Source organism: Pseudopodoces humilis, chromosome 3 (genome assembly GCF_049639895.1).
Source record: "Pseudopodoces humilis isolate 2021_Gansu_Grassland_sample_001 chromosome 3, ASM4963989v1, whole genome shotgun sequence".
NCBI classification, from domain to species: Eukaryota; Metazoa; Chordata; class Aves; order Passeriformes; family Paridae; genus Pseudopodoces; species Pseudopodoces humilis.
Window position 1 is genome coordinate 95,390,014 of NC_142202.1, and position 26,576 is coordinate 95,416,589.

Sequence of the window (26,576 nt, forward strand, 5' to 3'; positions counted from 1 at the left end):
ACTTATGTGAAAATTACAAGTAAACCACTGTTTCTTAACCTCTTTCTATGTTATTTACTTTTTCACGTACCTCAGTCATACAATTCCCTCAGCAGTTTCTTTTCCAGACCAATGAATCTTTGTTAACCTAATTGCTCAAAAACAATTCTGTTCAACATCTAAATTTCAAGATCTAAATTTTGAGTAGTGATCACCTGTTCATATTGCATTACAGTGTGGGGAAAGATAATATTGGTTTTCTTCATGTGTATTGCTATACATATATTTACTATATTTTTAGCAGTAGTTTTATCTCTCGTTCAGTATAATGACCTCCTTCAACAGCTCTTTCTCTTATTTTTTTTACTTGTTTCCTCCTTAGTTTCTTATTATTATCCATGTGTTTTGAAGAGGAATCTCAAATCAGTATGTTACTAGATTATAGGTTAAATAGAGCAAAATGAGCTTCTCGTCCTATGATAGTATTTTGTTTCTATGCAGTGGTCTTATGGACATACGTATACACTGTTTTGTCCTTAAGAAGATGAAGAGGGGTAATTCAGACTTTATGCTCTACCATAAACTGGTTAGCAGAATATGGCTTCATAAGAAATACATATTTGTAACTTAGACTAGTTTGACCCCTTCATATCCATTTGATGTTCTTGGCCATTAATGTTCAGATCATGCAGCACGGTTTCTGCAGATATTAGTAGTTTGGAACTGTGGGAAAAAAAAAAATTACTCCTTCTATTGTATTTTTCAAATATCACATCTTTAAAATTGTCTGGGGAAGACCCATTTGCTTTAGGAGTTTACAGCAGTTTTCACAGTTTAGCTTTTGACATGAATATTTCTATACTGCAGTTTCATAGCTGTAGGGTTAATAGATTTTTGACCAAGTGATGTTGGCCATTTTTCCCCCTTCAAGTCATTAGTCTAATGAATTGCTGTGATGTACGTTCTCTAAAATTCTAACTTCTGCTTACATTGATACTTTTTGTTTTCACTGATACCCTATTGAAGCATTTGACTGAAGTATAAGGGACTCAAATGGAAACATTAAATTGCCTGCTTGACCTACTTTTTTTTTTTTTTCCTGCCAAATGCTCTTAAATTACCTAGAATCTTACAGAATGTTGTTCAATAACCTGATAAAAGAAGTACAACTAATAGTTCATAAGAAAAAGATAGATTCTTATATTTAAATTGTCTAGATGTTTTCTGCATCTTGAGAGTTTAGACGATAGGAACAATAGATTAGGTTGTTGCAGAAATTTTTATGTTCCTTTATTTTCTCATCCTTGGATTAAATTCAGTGACCATAATCAAGTATTTATATCTGACTGCAATAAGCTACCTTCTGCTTTATTCCTAGGCATTGGAATTGGTTTCCAGACAGACAGTGTTAGATTATGTTGGCATAATGTCACTCCAGGACACTTTCCAACTTCAAATTGCATGGCTTTCTGCCAATTATTTCAGTTTGTGTAGAATTCTGTAATATGTATCATATTCTTGATTGTGATACTAATAAATTTATTCTAGATTTTAAAGAAACCTTAGCCTTTTGTGTCTACTTTTATAAAACAAAATTAGTCTGTGGACTTGATTATGAAATACTCATACTGCAAAAAACACCAGGAGATCTCAGTCAAATGAAAGCTGTATGGTTGTAGGGATAGGAAGCGTTCTAAATTAAATTTTTGTCCCCAAAAAGATTGCTGTGTAAAACATTCCTTAGTGTTACCAACTCCAGCAATTTCATTATAAATTTTTCATTTACTAGGAAATGTACTTCAGCCATTAAGCCTCAGTCATCTTGTTAGACTGTGAACTCACTATTTTGATTTATTTAAAGAAGTAAATAGAAAGATCAGCTCTTGTTGACTGTAAGAAAGAGCTTTAGGGGGAAAAAAATAATCCTAAATCCTTATGACTAAAAAAAAGAAATAGACAATTCCCAGAATGCATTTTATTTGGAGTAAGTTTTATGGCTTTTGAACACCTGGGCAGAACAGAACTGAATTTGGGTCATTCTGTGGTTTCTTTGCTTTCATAAATACTACTCAGCGCTTATTTACAGCTCATATAAAAATAAGCAATTTTCAGATCTGTTCTCTGCTGCAAAGTTCTCCACACAGTTTGGGATAAAAAATTTTGTTTCAGAAACAGCACAAACACCTAACTTTGACCTAAATATGTATGTCTGTGAATCTTTCTCAGCCTCCTTTGTGCAAATTTTACTGCTATCTTTATAAGAGAGTGAAATGCTCAACTCTTGTCTTTCCAGTAGAGGCATTTGAAGGAAGACTTCAAAGATAAAATTTCAAAAGTCAACCATCTGTAGTATGATAACACAGAAATCAGAATTTTAATTCTGTTAAATGATAGCTAAAACTCACAATGCACAAATAAATTTCCTAGTGTAGTATTTAACAAGGATATTATTTATGTCCTTTTCTCTGATGATGGAAGCATGCAAAAGAGTTGTACAGAAAAAATTAATTTAAACTACAAATATGTATTATGTTGCTTTTAGAAAGAAATTATGGCATCTATGACTGAAAACTCTTTCTTTTCTAGTATCAATTATTAATATTAACAAAAATTTAAATATGTTTAATGTTAAAGTAATACTGAAATTGCATCAAGAGCAAAATATCCAGATGGTTAGCATATGAGTTTTCATTTATCTACTCCATCCTGAGTTTCTTGAATACTTTTATTGTGATGATTATTCACTTCTGAGACAGAGCCAGAGATGCATATTCATAGGTTTCTCACTATATTGTCTTATAAGCTCTCCTACTGTTTCTCATTTATTCTGCACAGGCTCCATCATCACCTTCTTCACCCATAGCTAATGAACCAAAATACGAGAAGCGCTGGCTAGACACCTTATCAGTTCCTCTGTCGATGGCTCGAATCTCGAGGTACAAAACTGGAACAGATAAATTAAGGTTTGTAATCTAAAAGGGGAGGCATTGGGTTAGTTAGCTGTACATAGTGTTTTGCTGTGGATTGTTGATTGTTGGCTTTATAAGAATTGAGTGGAGATACGCAATTCTTCTTATTAAAAACTATGCAGTTCATCCTCTCCTAAGATTAATGGTACGCATGGTGATTACCAGAGATAAGGTAAAGCACCTACAAATATGTTTCTATAATCTGTTGTATCTTGGGAATTCAGTTAGCATCAGCAGCTAGTACAAAGGTTAATCCTGGTGTTACGTGAATTAATTTTGAAGCTACTACATTTCCGTCTGTATCTCTAATAGGATAATTCTATATTCCCCATGTCTAATATTGTCAATTAACTCTCCTTTTTCATTAAAAATGATAACACAGTGCATAATCATCACGTCTGTGCTATCATATCATATAGATATGCTTGTGTTACTGTGACATAGAAACTCATATTGACAAGATTTTGGCAAAGTATGTGGTACAATATATTGTATTTTTGATCATAGAATTTTTTTGCATCTCAGAGACACAACTAATGGTTTATAAAGTAACTGTGCTATTTTACTGGGCTTCATGAAATATGAAAGCAAAAGTGGAGTTTAATAAAGCTTCAATATACTTGAGAAAGTTTGACACATTGCAGCATACATAAGCTTTTTCTGCAAATCATTATGTGGTACAACTGCCTCAAATCTACTAGTAGTTTTAGTTAGTCCAAGCAGTCCACAGTTCTCCATAGTTATCAGAACAGGGGTCTTTATGGGTTGCTCTATATTTACATATTAACGAGATAATTGGAATCTCTGTTGAAGAATCAATATACAGGTCACCTTCTATGAGAAGGTACCAGAAATTCATCTGAATACCTTTCTTGATATATGCTTGATTTTTCCTAAAAAGTACCTGAAAAGCATTTTTTTCCTATTAGGACAGATATGCTGCTTTAACTTACAGCAATTCATATTCTAAGGCAGTTGGCAGCTCCTCTTCCAGACTTTGTGTTAAAGCATCACAGGTGAATATTAAATGCTCCAGAAAAGTTTTAGCTTCTTCCACAGACTTTGTTTGAACGCTTAATACTCTTTTACTTAGTGTCTCATCTCTTCCTCCACCACTTTCTTCCTACTTCAGCTGACAAGTTCATGATGTCTAGCCTTGTCCAATCTATCACAGACCTCCAACCATTCAGGGCTTAGATGTTCTCTGAATTAAGTAAACAAATCTCAGGGTTCACATTTAGGCTTCAATTTATCATCAGTGTTCTAGAATCTCAAGGATAAACAGAAGAGGACAGAACATTTAAACCTCTGACTTCAGTTATCACCCTAATAATTTAAAGCACTTTCCCTCCTGTGCCGTGCAGTTTACACATTAGATGAAGAAATCCCAAGGGATTCCAATTCCCAAAAGAGTTCCATGTTCATTTTGAGAATTCTTTGAAGTAAAATGCCTTCAGATATTGTACTGTCTCGCTGAGATGGAGCTTATCTTCTTTATAGTGGTCAATATAGTGCTGTGTTTTGGTTTGTGACTAAAGCAATATTAATAGCACACCAGTATTTTGGTTGTTGCCAGTGCTTGCACACCATCAAGGCTTTCCTTTTTTCTTGTTCTGCTCCTACACAGTAAATAGACCCAGGGTAGGCAAGAAGTTGGGAGGAGGTGCAAGCAAGATCAGTGACCCATACTGACCAAAGGGATATTCCATGCTGTGTAACATTTTTGCTCAGTAATAAAAACTGAGCAGAGAGGGCTTGGGGAGAGAGAGCCATTTCTCAGAGACTGGCAGGACATCATTCTGCTTGTGAGAGATAGTGAGCCGTTGCCTTTGCATCACTTGTTTTGTTGTAATTTAGTTGGGGTGTTGCCTAGCAAGGCAGACACCCTGGTTCAAGAGCAACACGGTGGCCATGCTCAGGCCACTCGGTCCAAACCCACACACAGGCATCAATGTGATGGATGGCAGAAATGGCGTTTATTGCTGTAGAATTTGACACTTTATAACCTAGGTTCACACTGTTACTCCCATCTGCTTTCATCACATCTAGGTGCTATGGGCTAATTACAGGGGTCATTACCATACACTGTAGAGGAGGGGGGTGACTATCTTTCCGTTACATCCCGATATCTTCCGACCGCCGGGCCCTAGCTTCTACAATGGGGTTTTTCCCTCTTCCGTTTGCTTATTAAACTACCTTTATTTGTGTCCATGAGGTTTTCTGTTCTTCATATTCTCTCTGCTATGCCTCTGGAGAGGGCTGGGGGACTGAATGGCAGTTAGGATGCTTGGCTGCTGGCACAAGATCAACCCATCATAGATATATTTTTCTTGTAAGATTTGAGGAACTTGGTGCTTTCAGTTTTAGTCTTGAAGAGACATTCTCTTGTGATGTATCTCACATCCATATAGATTTAGTTTATATTCCACTCCTTAATTACTAGTGAGTTTTTATTATTGTTGTATACACTCTGATGGAAGATGAAATAATTCCATAAAGCCTATCACCATCCCATGATACTTTTCTTCTAAAGTGCTCCTTGCTTGTTTTGGTGAAACAACAAAAACAGCTATATGAGCATTAAAGGGATACTGCCTTGAAGTTAATTGTGGATGAGGCATTTCCCATTTTCTTACTAAAAGTGTTTGTTATTTGATTGAGGGACACCAGTCCGCTCTTACTGTGAAATGCATGTATGTATTTTCACTATTATCCAGCTTGTATCCTTTTTTTGCATTTCCCCATGTTCATATATGCAGTGTCCAACATTTTTCTTCTGTAATTTCTCTCCAAAATCAAATATCTGCTTTGCATGAAATAAAACCTCTGATCAGTCTAGATAAAAATCCCACTTTCAACCATATCCACACAACTCTGTTCCCTTTTACGTTGCAGCCATCAGTATAAAGCCCTTGGTATGAGTCCGAATTCATTCCCCTGAATGGATCACAGACCCTTCAGACCAATTTCCTAACTTTGCCATACCCTGAATATTTACTTGGAGCCTACTTGCATACATGGGTTGACAGCATGCCTGTATTTTCTGTACTGTATGAGTCCATGAGTCTGCCTTACTTGTAAGGTTTTGTCTCCTGCATGTTCTTTTTCATAACTGTTTTGTTGCAATGCTCCATTATGTTTTCTCCACTAAGTTACTTCAGTTGGTCTTGCAAAGGTGCTCTGGTATCAGAACAGCCAGATTATTTTTTAAGTCAGTTGTTGAAGTATTGTAACTGTCATCTATAGTGTCACATACACAGCTGTTTGCCTTCTTTTCAGCTAGATGAACTGTATGAAAAGTCTTTTTCCCTACTTCTTACCTGAATTAAATTCAGAGAGGTCAATACAATTCTTTCTATCAAAGATTACCTATAGTCCATTGGCTTTTGACATAACTTTTTAACTATGCAACACATTATGGCTTTTGAAAGGTTATTAAAGGTTGTCTATCCACTCACAGGAAATGCAGACTCTGCTTTCTTCAATCCTTTGTTTTCCTGATGTAAAAAACATCTTTTTACCTGTGGAATTCTTGCAGTTGTCTATGGCAGAACTTACCGTACTCTTAGTGTACTCTGATTTTTAAAAATACATAGTATTTTTTAGCCTGTGTATAGTGCCTGTAAATTCAACTACTTTTGCTGTTCTGATGTGCTAAACTACCATCTACCAGCATGGATATTTCCTCTGATCTCATTTACAGTACTTCCTGATGTTCAGTATTGTTTCATATTTTCAGCATTCTTTTCCTGGTAGTATAAGTACCATACTTACAGTACTTAGAAGAAAAAACCTGTCTCTCATAAGGTTGGGCAGAGTCAGATATTTTACTAAAGGCCTTCTTTCTGTTTCCTTTATTTTGAAAAGATACAAAATATTACAAAGTATGGCATGTCAGCATTTTGTTCAAAATTAATATTTTAATTAGAAATGCCTTACAAAGATAGAGTTGTCTGTTAGACTGTAGTACACTTTTAGTGTGCCTTAGATCCAATCTGGGCTAATCTAATCACATTAGGCTATTATTTATTTTGCTGTTAGACTGAGAAGTTTAAATTTTTCTGTACTATGGTTGAGTTTTCCAGTAGCTTTTCCAAAAAACAAAGGCATACTTTCAGCATACTTCTGTGTCATGAGATGGCCAAGATCACATATATCTGTTTAATTCATATTCATTGTTCATGTGAAGAGAAAGTAGTTGTCTTTGGCTCTTCATTTCACTTGACTTTTTATTGTATTTTTCACAGGAAGTCTTTAGACTGTAACATAATGACTCAAGAATATTTTTTTCATATATTTCAAATTCTGTTAACACCATATGTATTAACAGAAACAGTAGAGAATGGGATAGATATTTTCCTTCCATATAAAGGAATGGCTGAAAATACTGCACACTGGGCATGTTTATCAGTACTACAAAACAAAAGCAAAACAAAAATTCCTCAGAATATTTTAAAGGAAAGATAAGAAACATAGTAGATGTCATTCATGTTCTCAGTGGAAAATTAAACATTGTATTTACAGAAATCATCTTGAATTAGTGTATTTCACATTGTTGATATGATTGGAGTCTATTTATATATGCAGCATGCTAATTAATTTTTTTGATTCCTTAGAAATTCAGTAAATTTTTTATTTGGTTGTCTTTATTATATAGCACTACGGTTTCTATTATTCTAGACTTCTCACCAGTCCATCAATGTAATTTTTCTCTGTAAGAAGTCAGGTAATATAAATGTAGTGATAATCCTATTCCTTTGAATATTCTTATTTGGTAGTTGGCAACAGAAACATTTTTTTCTTGCTGAGAATTAAATTGGTCAATAAACGTGATATAAGTTTAATAGAAAAATAATATAAACAAGTTTTTCTTACCCAAAGGAGTTTGTGGTTCATATTATAGTTTGGGGTGGGGTTTTTTTTGTTTGTTGTTTTTTGGTTTTTTAAGAGAGAAAAGTAAAGACAAGTAGTCTTTCAGAAGGTGGAGAACACAGCTGATGCACTGTAGTCTTTCATTTTTGTTATGGAATTGATATGCAGATAACTATTTTTAGTCCTCACAGCTGATACTCATAGTAATGAATAATAATTTTTATACAATATATTGACTGGAGCTTTGAGTAAAGGTAGAATTGCTGTAACATCTTGAACATTATGAGTTTAGAGGCTGAAGGAAAAAATGCTTATTTAGAATATAGAAGACTGAAATAGTGAGTGGAATAAAAGTAATTCAGGCCCAGTAGCTATCAGCCCATGTATCTATGATGCCAATTATAAAAAAAACTTAATTAGACTTAAGTGTTATTTTCTGTTTCTTGGTATTCTGACCACTGCAATTACTCCAAAGTATTGTGTATTTTTTTTTTTTAATGCAGTCACAGGTTTCTTAACAGATTTTTTCTGAAGAATGATATTTTCCATTTATCATTCCAGTAAGTTTACAAAATGCCTTTAATTAGATAAAACGATCGAGAACTAAGAAATTGAATAAACTATTTTGAAAAACATCTAGGAATTAATTGCATAATCTCACTGAGTTACAAAACCTGAGTGAGCTTCCCCATAGTTTTGACACTTCAGTTAGAAAATATCTGTAGAAGTATAAGTGTCTGTATTACTTCAGTTGTTATTTGATTGCTGTAAGTGTAATAAAAATAAAAGTTACAATACTGGAAGCAGAATGTTCACCTAAAAACCACAAACATAAAATGCAGTCCAAGTTTATGTTTAATGCTTTGATCTTCTGAGCTATGAAGTTTCTCTTAATAGTCCAGTTATATGTGCACATTTAAACATTTTGTAAGATATGAGATTCTGTGACATTTACAATACAGAATTCCATTACTTCTAACATGACATTTCAAAGAGATTAAGTAATTCAGATCCTTATTTCAGATCCTTTATTTTTGGAGAATTTCCACTCCCATCTACCCATAGTCCTTAAAACTTCAGTTTAAGTAGACATTCTAGCAAGAGGGCCATGTAGTACTATAAACAAGCCACAAGAAAATGTTGTAACAAAAGCAATGAAAACTAACTCAAACATCAAAAAATCATACAAACAGGAGGGAATACTGATTCAAGATCTGGGAAGATGCAAAGCTGATCAAATCTGTCTGTATCAGTATGTTAGTAAAGATAAAAGAGATGCTGTCAAACCTACATCTAGATTTTTGTAGAAATATCTATATAATAAAATACCTATACAAGTCTAAGAGAGATGGTTTCACATGCCACAGATACTAAAAAATATAAAAATATGCTTTGCTGGAATTCTTATTCTCCAGTAAAGCAAAAATTCAGCTATTCCCATTTCAGCTGGCACTGAAAATACTTTTTATCTTAGAAATCTTTGGATTTAACACCTCTATAGTAGCAAACTGCTTGCATGGAAAATTTTCCTTAATATTAATTAATAATATTTGTTTAAAGGTGTCAATTTCAAGAAGAGAACCTAAAGTCCACCAGTGCTCATCTGTTATTCTGACTGATACACTCACAAAGGTAGTGTTTATTTTATTACAAGAAATTAATGCCTAAATAAAGAAATAAATCAAACTCCAGAAGAGACCAGGAATGCAGATCCATTCATCATTTCACTATGAAAGTCAGATAGAAAGATACTGAGTATGAAAAGGGTGCCTCATGATCCTTAGCAGAAATGCTTGAAGGAAACAATGTTACAGACAGGGAGACAAATCGCAAGGTAAGAAATATGATGGCAGTGCAACACAAATTTCTAGTATTTAGGAAATGAAAATATTCATTTCTTGTCCTAGTTGCAGTAGTCAGTAGCATAACTGCAGTAATGGGAGATGTAGCAATTCACTCTGTGTTTTAAAATGATCTTAGGGCCTCAGAAAAAAACCCCAAAACCAAAACAAAACCAAAAAATCCAAACCAGCAAAGAAAATAAAAAGCCTACAGCAACTTTATAGCATCTTGAAACCTTTCAAACTTACTATTTCATACTAAATGAAAAGCTCCTCCTTGATAGCTAACAGCAATAGTGCTGTAGGATTTATTTTCTCATGGATTCCTGTGCCATCTTGGTGCATGCTTTGATTGTTTCACTTAAAACAAAAGCCTTAGGATTTATTTTGTTAAGCTTTTATTTTTAGTTACGATATCTGTTTTTACGTGTAGCATTCTGTACACTATGCTTTTCAGAACACAGTGTGGTACATGGAACAATATCAATATATTATGGGTCTTCAGAGTGAAATTTTTGTAACTGAAAGCAAAAAACAATCATAGTTGATTAAGTTTCAGGGCAAAAACACTGTGTTACTACCATAGACTTCATGACTGGCATATATAAACTTTGAAAACCCTGCCTGTTTTTTATCTTACGTCATTTACACTGAACTGCTTTCTGGCCCAACCATCTTCCTGCCAAGTCAGCACAGTGGGGACAGCAATGCCCCGTAGGTCTCAGTCTCATGTGCCTGGTAATGTGACCACCACTGGCACATCAGAAGCCTTGAACCAGCCTGAGCTCTGAGAACAGACATCCTGGTGTCAGTGTGCTGGAGCAAGGAAACAAGCTTCAGAAAGGGCTTTTGGGGATCTTGGCAGTCTCCCCATTGAGCAGGAATCAGCTGAGCACAGGTCTGGTGATGAAGTCCCATATAAGGGACTGTGTTAGCAATAACATAGTCAACAAGGCAAGGGAAATGGTTGTTTCAGTTATTCTCATCTACTTGCATTCCTGAGGCCACACCTGAGATAGCTCCCTCTGTGTCCAGTTTTGGTCCTCCTGTGGGAAAGATTTGTATTTCAAGAAAGTTAGTGAGGAGGCTGGAGTAGAGGACTTGCGGGACCTCTCACACCCTATTTGATTCTGTGCAAAAATTCTGTTAGTGAAGTGTTAGATCTCTAGATGAATATTGAATATTATTAACTGTCTGTAATTGATTGCCATGTTTTAATAAGATAAAGAACAGGAGTTTTAGTGTAATCCACTCTATCACCAGCATCATGTTTCAAATGATAAAATATTTGGTAATTTTTATAATAAAAGTTGTTGGTTTTTTTTTTAAATTTTGATTGCCTGTTTTGGTTGCATCAGTTGTTAGCCAAGGAGTTCCCTTCTGTGATCTTTCATCAGCCACTTGCGTAACTTCCTGCCACTGGGATAAGGCATTCAAGTCTTTGTGTGTCTGCTGAAGCTGAGTTACTATCTAGACATCCCGTGGTTCCATGGAGCACATACTGTTGCTTGCCTCTCTTGAATGCTCTGGACAGTCCTCTTGCTGTGTAAGGATCCTAGCATCTTAGCTTTGATATTTGAATGGGGTATCTAAGCTGGGCATTGGGAATGGTTCTCCTCACAGAATTAAATTAGGTCTGCTTCCAGGCAATGTGTATCAATGCATAAGGGCTGACAGATTCTCACTGTCTCAGTGGGATGTTGAAGTGATCATACCATAAGTTACAGCACTGTTGGGATCTTTGTCAGAACCCTAGGTAAAAAGAACAATATGCTTGGGAGGTGATTATTTTACTCAGTTTACTTGAAGGCAGTAAAATGATTTTATTTTATCTTTTCTTTCTTTCTGAAGAGGTGAAAGATATTACTGAAATGAAAGTGACACAGAATTGTGCCATTGCCGTCAAATTTTAGTAGTTACTGTGATTATTCAATCATGAAACAAAAACAGGCAATCAGCTGATACATATCTAGGTCTCCAGGCCAAGCATCTTAATTTTTGAAAACAGCAGATATAATGCTTCACGACTCCTTGAAAAGCAAAGCATCTCATACTTACCTATTCAGATACTTTGTATTATTGTGTATGATGGCTAGTTTATATTACCTACTCTGGCAAGTATGCAGAGTTCAGTATTCATGTTCACCATCAAACTCCCTAGAAATGACAAAGGTTAGGTTAATAACTTTTTTGGTAAATCAGGAATTAATAACTGCCCGTTAATGACATTAAATATGTCATTTTCAATGTTGACATATCATCAATTAAGCAGTAGAGGTCTTCACCTTACATCAGAGAACCCCAGGAATATTCAGCAACTTCATAGAGCAGTATTCTGATTCAGTAGTTAGCTTTCTTCTAGGTAGGTACCAAAAATTGAGCAATATAGCATATAAGTATAAATACATAATTTACAAATGTAAAAGGTAGCAGTGATACTCTCTCTATTATATACAAAACAAACTTATGCACAATCACTGAGATAATTATAATTGTTCTTTCACAATAGTATATAACTAAAATCTAATTCTCCTAGCTATCATAGGCATTTAAATAATCTGGATATCTTTCTGAAGTTTAGTTACTGCAAGTATTATATGTCATTTTTTTAAAATTTAGATCAGTGTACTTTTGTACCTCTACTTAATGAGACTTTTTTGTTCCTATTGGAAAATCTTAAATTAAAAAAGCATATCCCACCAGAATTCAAATGCAAGGGATTTCAGAGGTACATACACAGTGCCTAATTTACCGCAGATAGTAAGGAAAGGAAAGCATTGGCATTTGCAGAATAAAGTTGCTATAAACACATAAAAGTTGATTAAAAGGTATAAAGTGCAGTTGGACGACATTAGCCTGTGCCAGTGCTGTTTTGAGAAGGCTAAGGAAAATTTTTGAAGAAATTTCTAAGAATATTTTTCAAAGTCTTATGATATAAATGTGCTTGAAGTAAGCATTACTTTGAATGTTACATGGGAAAGTTTAGGAATCCAACAAATGAAAGCTAGGGAAGACAGTGCTTTGAATCTTCATACATTCCTAGTAAATGAAGTCAAAATTCAATTAATAAAATTGGCATTTTAGTTTAAAAAAACACTTTTTTTGTTTGTTTGTTTGTTTTGTTTTTTTCAAAAAGACCCAATGCATATTTCCTGAATACACTACCTTAAGTTCAGTAATTATGAACATATGTATGCCCAGGGGAAGTAGATGATCATCGGCACATGTATGTATTGGTACAGAGAAAGTACTTATTGTATCTGTTGCTCTTGGTACTGCCCTATTATCCTTGGTTTTCTTGCCTTTCAATTGATTGGCAAATTAAACACTCAGAAGTTTGTCAAAAGGCATAAATATCACTTGAACACTGATAAATATTGGGCAGTTTCAGAAAACTGATATATCTTCCTTTACGGATATATTTCTTCTTGCTGCAGATCTAATGCATTTGAAGTGCTGGCACTCGATGGAGTTAGTACTGGGATACTTCAGTTTTATACAGCCCAGGAGAGTGCTGACTGGCTGAGAGCAATGTCAACTAACATCAGTGATTTGACACTTCAAAATGTATGTTACTTTCTGCATATTTTCTTGTTTATGCTATTGTAAAATTATTTCTAGTTCAAGAAGCAATTCACCTTTAAGAACAACATATAAAATGCTTGTGTATGGGGTGGAAAAGGAGAAAGGAAAAAGCAGCGAGAGGTTGCCTGATCAAACTTATCAATAAGTTTTCAAGGCTTGCAGTATTAGCATAGAACAGAAACCAGTAGAAACTCAGATTACGTTTATAATTTTAAATATTTTTATGGCAAAATATTTATCCATAGTGGTAATTTCACAGAGCTTTCAATGTGACCTAGTATTTCATTTTCACATTTTTGTAGTTAAACTGTGCTTGAAATCAGCACTTGTTGATTTTGAGACAAGCATGTGAAGCATGTGAAAATTCTTCTCACAGTGAAGTATGATTTGCTGAGGCTTACTGGAGACTGTAATTTGACATCTCTGAGTTATCTAAGAGTTGATTTATTTAAGGTCAGATTATTTCATCTCACGTCCTAGAAGTATAAAGATGCTTATACTACTTTAAATTACTCCTCTAAATTAATAAGTAAAAACTGCCTTTGCAAGCACAAGTATTGCAAGTATTAACTAATCCCCAGAGAAACAGAAAATTACTATTTGGATAGCACATTTATTATTCCAACAAAGAGCTAAAAATATTTATAATTACAGACTTAACCATAAAGCTAAATAGGGAACTCAATAATCTACAATAATGAAAGTATATTTGTCTTTAAGAAATGATAAAATTTAGTGATAAAAACACAATAAGAAAAGAAAGAATTGCCTGTGCAGGTTTTAATCTTTTTTTTCTCTACATGTATAAAGTATGTAACTTCTTTCATAAATTATGATTTAGTAGCCTTTTATTTGTGCTTTATACTCTAAACAAACTGTTGCTTAGGTCTCCAGATTATAATGTGTAGAATTTGTATTAGATTTCAACATAAAACTTTAAGTCTGTTGGTTAAAACAGACTTAATATTTAATTTGTTTTCTTAGTCTTCAAAAAAAACATGAATCACATTTGATCATAATAATTCATTTATTCTGTTAATTCTTTTAAAATATTCAATTGCTTAAGCAATCTCTGTCAAAAGACATTTTTCTTATGATGCATTCTTTTTCAATACTAGTTGGTGACTCACATAATGTACAGGGTATTATTATTCCATAATTCTAAGAAAGTGTATGGTAATATTTCTAGAGCAATTCCAATTCATAGTTACTAAGCTTGCTTTTTTTTTTTTTTTTTCTTTCTAGAGAAATTAACTGAATAAAAGCCACTCCAAGGATATAAGTGAATAAGAATAAAAGTAAATGCAGGCAGCTTTTGTTAGTCATAGGGTGCTAGTCTGTTTTTTTCAAAGGACTGTGTGCAGTAACTGTGTGTCCTGACACAGTATCTTCATTGTGCTGCAACCTGTTGGCAGCAATATTTTATTATAAACTGAGTACTTAGTCTTCTCCATTATCTATTAATAGTGAATTCTGTCAACAAAATAGTCCGTCTGGTGTTCCTGTAACTGGCTGTTCCAGGAAGGGCTTGAGAACCAAGTCATGATGAATGTCTATGTTTTGTGTTCTTAGTGAGTTACAAAGTAAACTCTATGCAGGTCATACAAGAAGCATGTTAACCTTTTTGCTTAGACAGTAGCTTTAGAGGTTTTGTCAGGCATGCAGCCTGTGGTACAACTGGAAAGGTCTGACCAGAGCATTTATTTAATTATTGATCATCAAAAGGGGAGATGGAGTCAGTGAGAATCCCTTTTGTTGCAAACTACTTTTAAGGTGAGGATTGAGAAGCTGGAGTGTAGCAGAAGGCTGGACAACTCTGTGATTCTGGGCAACCAAAAACCATCATCCACACTTAGGACATCCATGTGCTTAGGACAGGGCCTTTCAATTAGGCTTCTTGGAAGTCCATTTGGAATCCTTTTTATTACCTTGGTTTTATAATTTCAAAAAGTGATTATTTTCTTATCATACCTCTGACATTGACATTAGGGAATGAATATGTAATTTCTTCAGAGCTTCTTCCTGTTTCTGAACTTCTCCACTTCTGTAGAGCATCTCCCCATTCTCCAGGACTGGAGAAAATCACTACGCATTCAGAAATTGTTTCAGAGAGTTCCTTATCTGGTTATGGTTTATTTCCATGAGAACTTTCTGATTCAAAGTTCAGTTGCTTCTCAAAATAGTTAAACTATTGATTTCTTATTCTGTCCCATGCCATCATCTCAGTATGGAAATTAATTACTAGATACATGATCACAATGAACTTTTTTGCTAACACTTTTGGCATAATAACAGCATCCTTACCTGAGCTATTACTGGGTATTTAAGCAATTATTTTAACCATTATTCAAGTTTTACTTCCACACATTTTTATATTTTAGTTTACTGGTACTTGTTTCATTACTTTAGCAACTTTTCTCACACCTTAGTCATTCTAACTTAAACTGGACCTATTTGTCTTAGTCTTACATACATTTTTTGCCCTACATATTTGCATTAAATTTTAATAATTTCTTTCAGAATTTTAATTCTTAAAGAGTTCCTTATAGGAATTAATTGTTTTTATACAGGGCACCCAATCTTTCCTGTATCACTTTACCCTAATATACTTGTTTGTTTTTTTTATTTTAACCAAATATAGTCATGTTCAGCAGCTCTTAGTCAGATCTGCTGATGCCAGGAGACCGTCCTAGTGTAGGTAGTGCAAAAATAGCTCTGCCACAATGTGACACTTCTGCTAATGTCAGACTACTCTTTTGAAGTACTGAAACATCTAACTTTTGTACAAAGGCAAGCTCTCTGGGGATGAAGTGTATAGGAGGAGCTATCTTTCAACAGTGGAGAAGTGGGAAGTTGTCACTGCATAGGAGTGCTGCCCCTGTATGTTAGCATATTTAGAGAGTGTTGCTTGGTAGATGAGAGATAATGATTCTGGTACCAGCCTGGGCTTAGTTCTTAGATGACAGAGGAGCACAGGGAATGCTGCAATGTGGAGAAAAATGTAAGGGTGTCTTTTCAGCCCTCATTGCTGATACATGTTTTACATGCTTAGCTCAGAGAATCTCCTAGTTACAGTCAGCTTTACAAGCAAGATGCATTCACTTTCATTTCTGAGGACCCTTGCCCCAAATGATTCATCTCTCTGTTCGTATTCTGTTTTTTCACATATTTTTCTACCAGCATGAAACTACCCTATCATCTTCCTTTGTGATTCAATCCTCATTTTAAATGTTTTCAAAGCTTTTTGCATTTACCTTTGGCAGAGATAAATACAGGTGAATCAGCACCTCAAATTTATTTCTTCATACACCTCTTTTCTTGCAGAAGGAAAAAGTTGAAGAAACTGGAGGAAAAAGGGTAACAGAAACTGGCAGTGAGTCTTGCATGATGAAACAAGAAGCATAGGAAACAAGTTAATCTGTATGTGCTTCTTTCTGCTCTTGTGCTTAATTTCTTGAGCTAAAGGATTCTTTGTAGGCTGAGGTGACAATGCTGTAATGGCTGTGATTTTTTAGGAGAAGGTCTTTGGGATAATATATATTTTTCTCTCTGTTTTTCACCATTCGGATTGACAGCTATTAGATGTATGCAGGTTTTCTCATGGATCATAATTATTTTCTTTGAAATCTAGCACTGAACATAACTTTAGTCATAATCAGTAGAAGCACCTAAAGGTAATGCTGTCAGTTCATTTACATTATAGAGATTTTCTTATATTTAAAACTTTCTCAAGGTTTTGTAGATTTTTCTGAATATAATCTAATCATGTTACTTTTTAAAAAAAAACAGCAAATAAATTAGTAGGTCATAAGCAGATCATAGAACAAGTTATGATGCACTTGTTCAACTTTAAACGTTATTTATGATTTTTATAAATCATTGCAGCTGTTTTATTGGAGGATGGTAGAAACTTAAAATTTGGTATTAAAGTAGGGTTATTAATCCAGATTACATTTATGCCCATGACAGCTTTTTTAATTATATATGTCATAGTCTGTAAACCTTTTTTATTTCTTCATGTAAACACATATCTGAGTGATACTCTGTACTGCAGTTGTGTGACATTTCTGTTGTAATAGGAAGAGACTTATGAAATACAAGCTTTAAACATACATTAAAAAAAGGAAAAGAAAGAAGACTGAGACAGACTTGCTTTTACACAGCAGCAGAATATGGGGTACATGTAGATGGAAGTGAAATTCTTGTGTGTAGGAAGCAGTATACAAATTTGACTGCTTCAATGATTATACAAACAATTCTATTCCCAGGATCAGAACACACACTATTTTTTCACTGCTGCTTTTTGTTGTTTTAAATGCAAAATTTTCAGTTGAAAGTACCAAGTACCACAGTTCGAACAGTAGAAGTTGTAAAGGGAAGTCAATAAGGATAAGATCCACATCCCCTAAACTCAGCCAGGCAGTCACATAGGATACTAATACAGCTAGGAAAAAAATAGGTTCCTGTCAAGATTCTTCACTTGCACCGTTTTCTTGAAAGAGTATAAAGGTATATTATATGTGAGATAAATCCCAACCTGGGAGGTATTTAGATTTAAGTGGTTGTGAAACATTTCAGTTCCTGCCCCCATATGCATCCATTTAGAACAGAGTATAGGAATTGCAATTTTCTTAATAGTTCCTTTCCAGGTTGCCTGCAGTCTTTGCAGACCCAGGTTTTCTGTTTTAGCTCCCCCGCTGTGTCCAGCTCGCATTTCTACACTGCAGTACTGAGTACTGCTCATGTGCTGTCAGCAAGGTAAATTTAGCACATTTGCATTCCTGTCTGTCTTCACCAGCTGTGGAGACATGTGAAGGGCACATGTGGTGCCAGGTGAAGTGAAGAGCTCATACTTCTCAGCCCCATGACACTGGGATATAGATATGCTATAGAAGCAGATCTTTTCCTCTCCCCACTGCTACATCAGGGCTGCAGATGTCCTGCTTTGAACAGGGAATGAATTGTCTGTGCAGTGAACAGCTGCTGAGTCCAAAGCATTCTTCCCTATTACCCTTACCAGTGGAAAACTGAGCTGGTGATGAGGATGCTCTTCACAATATTCTACCCACTTGGTGCAGGAAACCTGCATGGCCAGTCTGACACACTTTTTTCCAGGCACATCTGAACCCATTTACTTGCTCTGGTTTGTGCTATAATAATCTTCTTGTTAAGTATGGTTTTGGATACTTGAGAGAAAATTATATTTTCTGTGCATATAACATGGCTTTTGTATAGTTACTTTGTGTATGTATTTGTGTCTGAGGCACAGGAGAAAGGTTGGACCTGATGATGGGCAGGGTGTATCAGCATTTCTACTGACATTGAAGTATTCCAGGTGTCATTTCATTATGTCCTGCACTATTGCTCTAGCAGGATTAAAGGACTGGTGACTGCTTCCTTCTGCAACACTGGGCATGTCAGCAATTTGTTTTAATCAAGTTACAGAGTGAGGTTCTTGAGTTTCCAGCTAGTTTTTACTGATGGGGTCCTGTGGGCACCAAGAAGCTCAGTCACCTCCAGGCCATCTCCAGCACAGTGAAGCCCTGCAGTTGTGCCAGGCTGACAAAGGCACACCATTGTGCATGACCTGCCAGGAGCCTTGCTGGTACCCCTCTGTCTGCTCAGCAGTTGAATTTCAGTTCCATTCTCATCATTGTTCCCTGCCTGTGCTAAGCTGTGGGTGCCTGTGACCTGCAGCTGTTGTGATAGTCCCTTCTCCTCCTCTAGGGTGGCAGGGAGCTAGCAGGGCCACTGTAAGAGCCTGGCAGGATCTCCCAGCCCACAGTCCAGGGTGACAGACAGGCCTGGCAGATGCCCCAGGCCCCCAGCAGCTTGGTCACCCCTACCTCAGACATTCCCAGCTGTCTGACCCCCCAGCACACCTGCACTATTTAACGGCACAGTTCGTTCCAAAGGGCTGTAAAAATGAGCATATGAGGAAGAAGAAACCCTGATGGCCCATGATGGGTTAGGACTTACTTCAGCCCTGAGCATTGCTATCACCCTTTGTCCATACAGTCAAGATTCCTGTTGTCATCCTACTCCACCACACTGCCTTTTGTCCTAAGGTTATTTTGTTTATGATCATAGATACTTCACTCTGTAGAGAACAATGGCTTGTAATTAGGTGCAAGTGTGTGTATGTATGTGTGTGTATAAATCCTGACACATCCTGAGGCCTGTGCCATTACCATGAAGCCATTAACATGAAGTCTGTTGGCCCATACAGGTGTACTAGGTCTGGCTGGGGTAGGAATAGCTTTCTTCTTAGCATCAGGTGCTGTGTTTTGTATTTGTGGCTAAAACAGTATTAGTAAAACACCAGTGTTTTGATTGGTGCTGAACAGTGCTTACACGAGGTGAATGCTTTGACATTTTCTCACTCTGACACACCCCACCCATCTCAGCAAAGGATGGAACAAGGAATTAGGAAGGGATACGAATGGGACATCTGACCGAAAGTGGGCAAAGAAGTATTCCACACCACTGTGCTCCACAATTGAAATTACATAGTGGAGAAAGGAGGTGTGGGTTTGTCTTCTAAGTTGCTCGGAGCCTGCTTGTGGGAGTCTGTAGTGGTTTAAGTTCGCCAATTTGAATTTCCCAGCCAATGCACCAAATAATGTGGTGGGTTTAGTGCTGGCTAAAATCGCCAGTGCACCTGCTAGAAGTATGTACTCATTTCTTGCTGTGAGATATGAATTAGGAGGAGGGTAAAGCAGGCTTAAAATTTAAAAGGTTCTTTTTTAAAAGAAAACTTTATTAACAGAACTAAAATAATAATAAAAATCAGAATAGAATCTTCTGAACACTTCTCCTCCCCTTCCCATGATCTCTTTTCCTTCCCTCTGACAATGTAGAGAAAAAACCTGGGATTTTCAATCAGTTACCACCTCTACAATAGTCTTTCATGAGTTCTCGTAGGGAGAGGAGTTTCTCTCGCCATGCCATGGAGACTTCTCCACAAGAAGAACACAAGAAACGCTTCTCTTGTGGCTTCAGTGTCACAGTGAATCAGCCGCTCAGGAAAGGAAAATCTGTTCACAGTGTAAAAGTTCCTCCTAAGCCTTGCAGCTTTCCCAAAGCTGCTTTCATGGGCCATGTCAGCTATGGGGTATTAAGGATGAGCTGTTCTAGCATAAAAAACCCAAAAGTTCTCTTCTTTTATCTTTGGAATCTTCTTCTATCTTCTTCTTATCCCTGGGGCAGAGTTTCTCTTCTCTCTCTGTTCAAGCTTCTCATTAGATTACAGCTTTTTAGCATGCACATACTCCAGCACAAGTGCCCTTTCCTCATGGGCTGCAGGTGAATGCTGCATCCCCCCATGTCTTTAATGAATTACAGGGAAAAAACGAAGTGTGATATGTCAAAAATATATCTTCACCATAGCCTTACAAAGAGAATTTCAGCCCAAGACCAAGGCATCTCCTCAATCCTCTCCTAACTAGAATTTGACTCCTTTACTGACCTCAGTGTCCCATGTTGTTTTCCTTACGTGTCTTCACCCTTTCCTTTTCCTGATTTGGGAGAGAATTGGTGTTCGTAGGTTCATTTGTTCTCAAGCTTTATCAATTGAAACAGTTTTTATACAGTTCTGCAGCGCTGAAATGTTGATCTCACCCAGGCTATGCATCAGGGAGATCACTTGCTGTGCCTGTTGCTGCTGGTCACGCAGTCTCTGCCGACACCCTGCAAGCCATTCCGGCTGCCAGATCCACTCAGCGCTTTTTTTTATGTGGAGTGCCAAAAACAAGAAAAGCTGCTGCTGCCATTTTTGTCCTTCTGTCCACAGCATGGCTGGCTCAAAGCAGCTAAACAAACAAATTTCATTGCGAGCCATGCCGAAGCGGCCACGGCCACGTGCCGCTGGCCTGGTTGCGCTGATTTCAGCCGTGCAGTCCCAGCCACATGGCTGCTCCCAGTACGGGATGGCAGTGGCCACTCCTGGCCCCTGGCCACTCCTGGCCTCAGGGCCATCCCCAGTGCTGACCACAGGGCCGCTCCTGGCATTGGTCCTGGCCACATGGCTGTTCCCGGTGCAAATATAGCCCTGGGTGGCATGGGCTAGCAGTGCCGCTGGAAAAAAGACCTGAGGGCTCTGCCGGGAAGGAGCCTGGCCCCTCTGGGAAGTGAGCCTAGCCACCCGGTGGGACGGGACCTGGTGGACTCCCCAGTGAGGGGCTCAGCAGCCCACTCACCACCCCTCAGGGGGCTGAAAATCTTGGCTGGGCCACATGGGGCTGGCCCAGTCCAGCTGCATGGGGATGATCCAACCAGCGCCCTCTTCAAAAGCTGGAAGCCAAGAGAGGTCTCCCAGGCTTGCCCATCTTTAAAATGTGAATCTCACAGAGGTGGACACAGCTTCTAAATCATTCAGTAGGTTGTCAGTTCTCAGAGCTAGCCAACTATTGGTTTTTGGTAGGCACAGAAGAAGCTCTTAGCAGCCCCTCCCAGAAAAATCATTTTTGTGGATGGCTTCTTCCCTCCTCACCAAATGTCAATTAGTGCAAATCCACCACAGAGGCAGAGAGTAATTGAATTTATATCATTTGAATTTTTCTTGTTTCTTTCACTTAAGCTCTGTTTATCTTGACTCAGAAGTTTTCTTGCTTTTCCTATTCTCTCACCCTTCCTGCTGGTAGGGAGGATGGAGTGAGCACCTATGCGGGTGCTCAGCTGGCAGAGTCAACCCACCGCAACAGTTAATGGCATCACCATATTAACTGAGTTACATCCACAGATTTTATTTTACAAGCAATAACCCTGGATTTCTTTTGCTCGTTTCCAATGGCAATTGTAGTTTTCCCTGTGCATAGGTGTAGGATTTTGCTCTTCCATCACAAGCCTTTTGTTTCTAATAAAACGGGCTTTTTGGCAGCATGGTCCTTTGGAAGTATTCATCAACTCTAGGATAGTTTTCAGTTTACTCCTAGCATGTAGTGAATGTGATTTTCCATGCTAATATATTTCTTTCTAAATTCTTACACGTACTTTAATAAAATCACACTTTAGAAAATGTTACACTTTAAAGAAGTATTTGTGTACTATATATGTCAGTATTTGTCTACCACTTATCTGTACAAACTATGACTGCCAGAGAAAAGTCAAAATTATTGAAACTGTATCTAAACAAAGAGGAAAAACTTTGTCTTGAAGAGTAAACTAAGAGGAAAGCCCATTCCATTTTCATTTTAGCTTTAAATATATCTTATACTCCATGGTCATAATTTCACAAGAGCTTAATTACAGACCTCATTTAAGAATCTGCTTAAGCAATTGTTTAACTGAGACCTAAGTGAGATATCTACAGTACAGTATAGTATTTTCACTCAGACTGGCAAAGTAAAATTCATAAATGCAAATCTTTATGAGGTATTTAAGGCAAACACTGATAAAAGGCTTTTGTCTTTCAAGTCCTTGGTTTTGCAAATTCACTATAATAATAAAAATCTAGTATTTAGGCACTGAATGAAAAAATTTCTTACAAATATAATTTGGAAGTATTAATATATTATTCAATAACTAAGTCAATCGGTGTTAATTGCATCACAGAAACTTTTCAGCATACTAATAGCTCTTTGTGTTCTTCCATCTCTCTTTCATAGATGAAAATGGCAAATAAATGCTGTTCTCCCTCTGACCAGGTAAGATTTCCATTATATTATCCAATTTTTTAAATTTGTATGATTACATTGTTGGAAAATTTGTAGAGCTTGCATATACACGTCTAGTCAGTTTTAAAACTAACTGGTTTTAAAACTGACTGACTGCAAGATTGATGATGGGAAAGCAAAGACCCTCCCACTGTAAGTAAAGATCAGGTTTGTGACCACTTCAGGAACCTGAACATGCTTAAGTCTATGGGACCTGTTGAAATGCATCCTAAAGTCTTGAGATAATTGGCTGATGTAGTTGCCAGGCCACTCTACGTGATGTTTGGAAAGTCACAGAAGTCAGGGGAAGCCCCTGGTGAGAAGCAGAAAGGTGGAAAGGAAACATTGCACCCGTTTTTAAAACGGCTAGAACGGAGGAACCCAGTATCTACCAACCTGTGAGCCTCATCCATGTTCTGGGAAAATCATGGAAGAGATCCCCCTAGAAGTTGTGATAGAGCGCTTGAAGGGCAGGGAGGACTTGGGGAACAGAAAGCCAGCCATGTCCTGGGCTGCATCAAAAGTAGAGTGGCCAGCAGGTCAGGTCAAGTGATTCTGCCTCTCTACTCTGTTCTTGTAAGACCTCACTACCACTGCATCCAGCCCTGGGGCTCCTAAAATAAGGAAATGGACCAACTCTAACAGATCCAGAGGAGGGCCTCAAAGACAGTCAGAAGAATGGAACACCTCTGAGGAGAGACTGGGGAAGCTACGGCTGTTCAACCTGGAGAATAAGGTCCAGGGTGACCTTATTGCAGCCTTTCAGTATCTAAAGGTGGCCTATAAGAATGACTGGGACAAGCTTTTAGCAGAACATATTGTGATAGGACAAGAGGTACTGATTTTAAACTGAAAGAGTGTTGATTTAGCCATAAAGATGAAGTTTTTCTTACATGAAGGGTGGTAAAACACTGGGAAAGGTTTTCCAGAGAGGTGGTGCATGCCCCATCCCTGGAAACATTCAAGGTCAAGTTAGTGGAGCTCTGAGCAATCTGATCTAGTTGAAGATGTGCCTGCTTTTTGCAGTGGGGTTGACCTCTGTTACATTTAAAACTCCCTTCCAACCCAAACTGTTCTATAATTCTGTGATTTAAGTACTCTCTTTGCTATGGCTTTTAATTATTAATTAAACCAATATGAAAAACACGTGACTATGAGTGCCAGGGGAAAAAATATTTGATTTGGATACCTTTTGTTGTATGAACTGTCTACTGCAAGTACTTTAGTAACTATTCAGAGCTTTTACTTACCAGTTTGGGCACACATAATGAGTTCAGTTGAAAAAAGGACTTTCCCTCAATTTTCAGAAATTTTGGGGACAGTCATATAATTATGTAGATACCACTAGATACATAATTTGATTTCCTAAGTAAACAGGCTAGTCTCCATAAAGTGCCTAAATAATCAGTGCAGAAACTTATTCTGTTCCAGAGAGCTGTTCAAATGTGAAACTTGGTAACAGAGCTTTAAATCATCCTTTAGAGGAGCCACTTTTACTATCTTGACTTGCCTCAGTCTACCATCTAAAGTAGGTGCCTAAAGTTAGGTGGGACAAATCTATCCCGCTTTTTCCATTCCAAGTATAAAAAGGAGAACAATTAGGACCTTAATTTCAGAAGTGGAAAATTTAAGGTACAGCTTAAATTTTGAAGCAACAGACATTGCATTATTCTCCAAACAGTTTGGAGAGCAACAAACATTGGATTGTTCTCTGTCAAAAAGTGAGAAAAAAAGAAGTTTGTAATGAATTTGGGCAGATCAAGTAAACAAAACTAGAAAACATTAAAATATTAAAGGAGCAATTGTGAACAACTCAGACTTCATATATGTCTTGGGAAAATTTGCTTTAAAAGCAATCAAAATGTGAATTCTTGGGTATATATATCACAAAGGCATCATATAAAACTTGTCAATGAAAACTGAAAACAGAAGAGGACTAGTTCTGCCCTAGATTAATGGAGCCTATTAGTGACAGATGTGTAATATTTATAAAGACCTGAATAGTTCTTATTCAGGCATTTGATTTAAAATTTAGAGAAAGGATAACCTTAAGAGATTGAAGGTCACTTGAACTGCCTTGAAATGAAACTGGTGATAGCTGCAAATTTTTCTTTCCTTTTGAGCATGGATATTTCCTGAAGAATTAAACAGATCCTTAGAGTTTCATTACTGTGTTGCCTGTGGTGAGTTTTCTTCATCGCTTTTAGAGTCCAACTTAACCTTTAATAAAGGGAGGAGGTTAGATGTGGATAGGTTTCATTCAGATTCTGTTTATCACAGGCCATTAACAAACTAGAATTCAGGGTTATTGAGAATGTAAAACATTATTTCGTTAAACCTTGCTTTCCTCTTTGTTTTTGATATTGCCTCCGACTGGTTTTACTGCAAACTGAATCTCCAGAACATAATGAATTTGATATGCATTTAAATAAAGAATATGGGAAAGGACTAAGGTACTGGTTCTTGGGCCTAAACCAGCTTTATTTATGGGTCTCTTTGCCAAAAGATGTAAAACAAACATAGTATGATGTTTGGCCTGTGCAAGGCTGTAATTTAGACTTTGGGGATTCTTGTGGATCCCTTCCAACTCAGAATATTCTGTGGTTCTCTGATTCTATGATTTTTTGCTGTGTCTGTGGCCCAAAGTTAGAGGTATTAGGCAAGGTAGTAGAAGCTGTAGTTATTATTGATCTATTTATACTATTCAAATAAACAGTACCAGGTCATGAAGTTAATTGGTCCAGCTACTTCCACACTTTTAAATTCCTTTTTCCCACCAAAGCAAGGTGTTTGCATTTGAACTGCCTGTTGGAAATTTTTTCCGCCAAAGCTGAAATCCCAGACTATCTGTGAAAATTGTTTGCCAAGTTCTAGGTATACCAAGACTTGCCATGATAGTTACTCCAAGTCAAAGACTACAAGATTTTAAGAAATATTCAGGGATTACACAAATTCAAAAGGCACTAAATAAGTAGCACTTCTGAAGCTCTGGTTCTAAGTGTCTATTTAACCTGTGTCAAGGATGAAGAACACAGCAACTAAGCATCATAACTTCTGATTTTGCTTGATATAATTTATTATAATACTCCAGAGATTTGAAAGCACTCGGATCTTGGTTAGATTTGGGACTCAGTTTTCCAAAAATACTAACTACTGGATTGATTTTTATTTTTTATTAATGCAAATTAAACCATTCTCTCTCTGCACAACTAAAAATACTTGCAATGTTTTTTGGTTTGTTTGCTGAATAGTTTCTTATGTTTTTAAGAGTCAAGCTTTTATCATGATTATTTCAGGGGTTTTGTGTCTGCCAGATGGCATATCTAAACATTAGGAAAGAGCAAAAATTATGGTTGCTAATTGAATAAAGAAGGAGAAGTTGGACAATTAAGGACTAGTCTATTTGACTTCAATCCCTGTAAAGAAATTTGAAATAAATAAACAAAATACCTGTGTGGAGCAGAAATATGAGAAATGATTGCCCTGAAGGATTTGTCAATAACAAATAGTGACAACCAATCTAATTTTCTTTTGTATATATCCTGTAGATCTGTGTCAGGAGATTGCTGTCTTGATTCCAGAAAGGTTTTTGACAACTTCTGACCTTTAAATATTCTTAAAAAGTATTATACTTGCTTGTACAGATTTCAGTTGCACAGATTTTGTTGTATAATCCA

At 36.7% G+C, this 26,576-nt stretch overlaps 1 protein-coding gene across 1 annotated transcript in view; it reads left to right on the top strand.

The window, feature by feature from the left end:
• The window catches only part of SNTG2 (syntrophin gamma 2), a 133,487-nt gene that overhangs the window by 65,474 nt on the left and 41,437 nt on the right, over positions 1–26,576 (top strand). Inside the window, exons 9-11 of the mRNA XM_088052630.1 lie at positions 2,815–2,942; positions 13,099–13,228; positions 22,852–22,890. Coding sequence (XP_087908756.1) covers positions 2,815–2,942; positions 13,099–13,228; positions 22,852–22,890 — 297 coding nt within the window. The remainder of the gene's footprint in view (positions 1–2,814; positions 2,943–13,098; positions 13,229–22,851; positions 22,891–26,576) is intronic.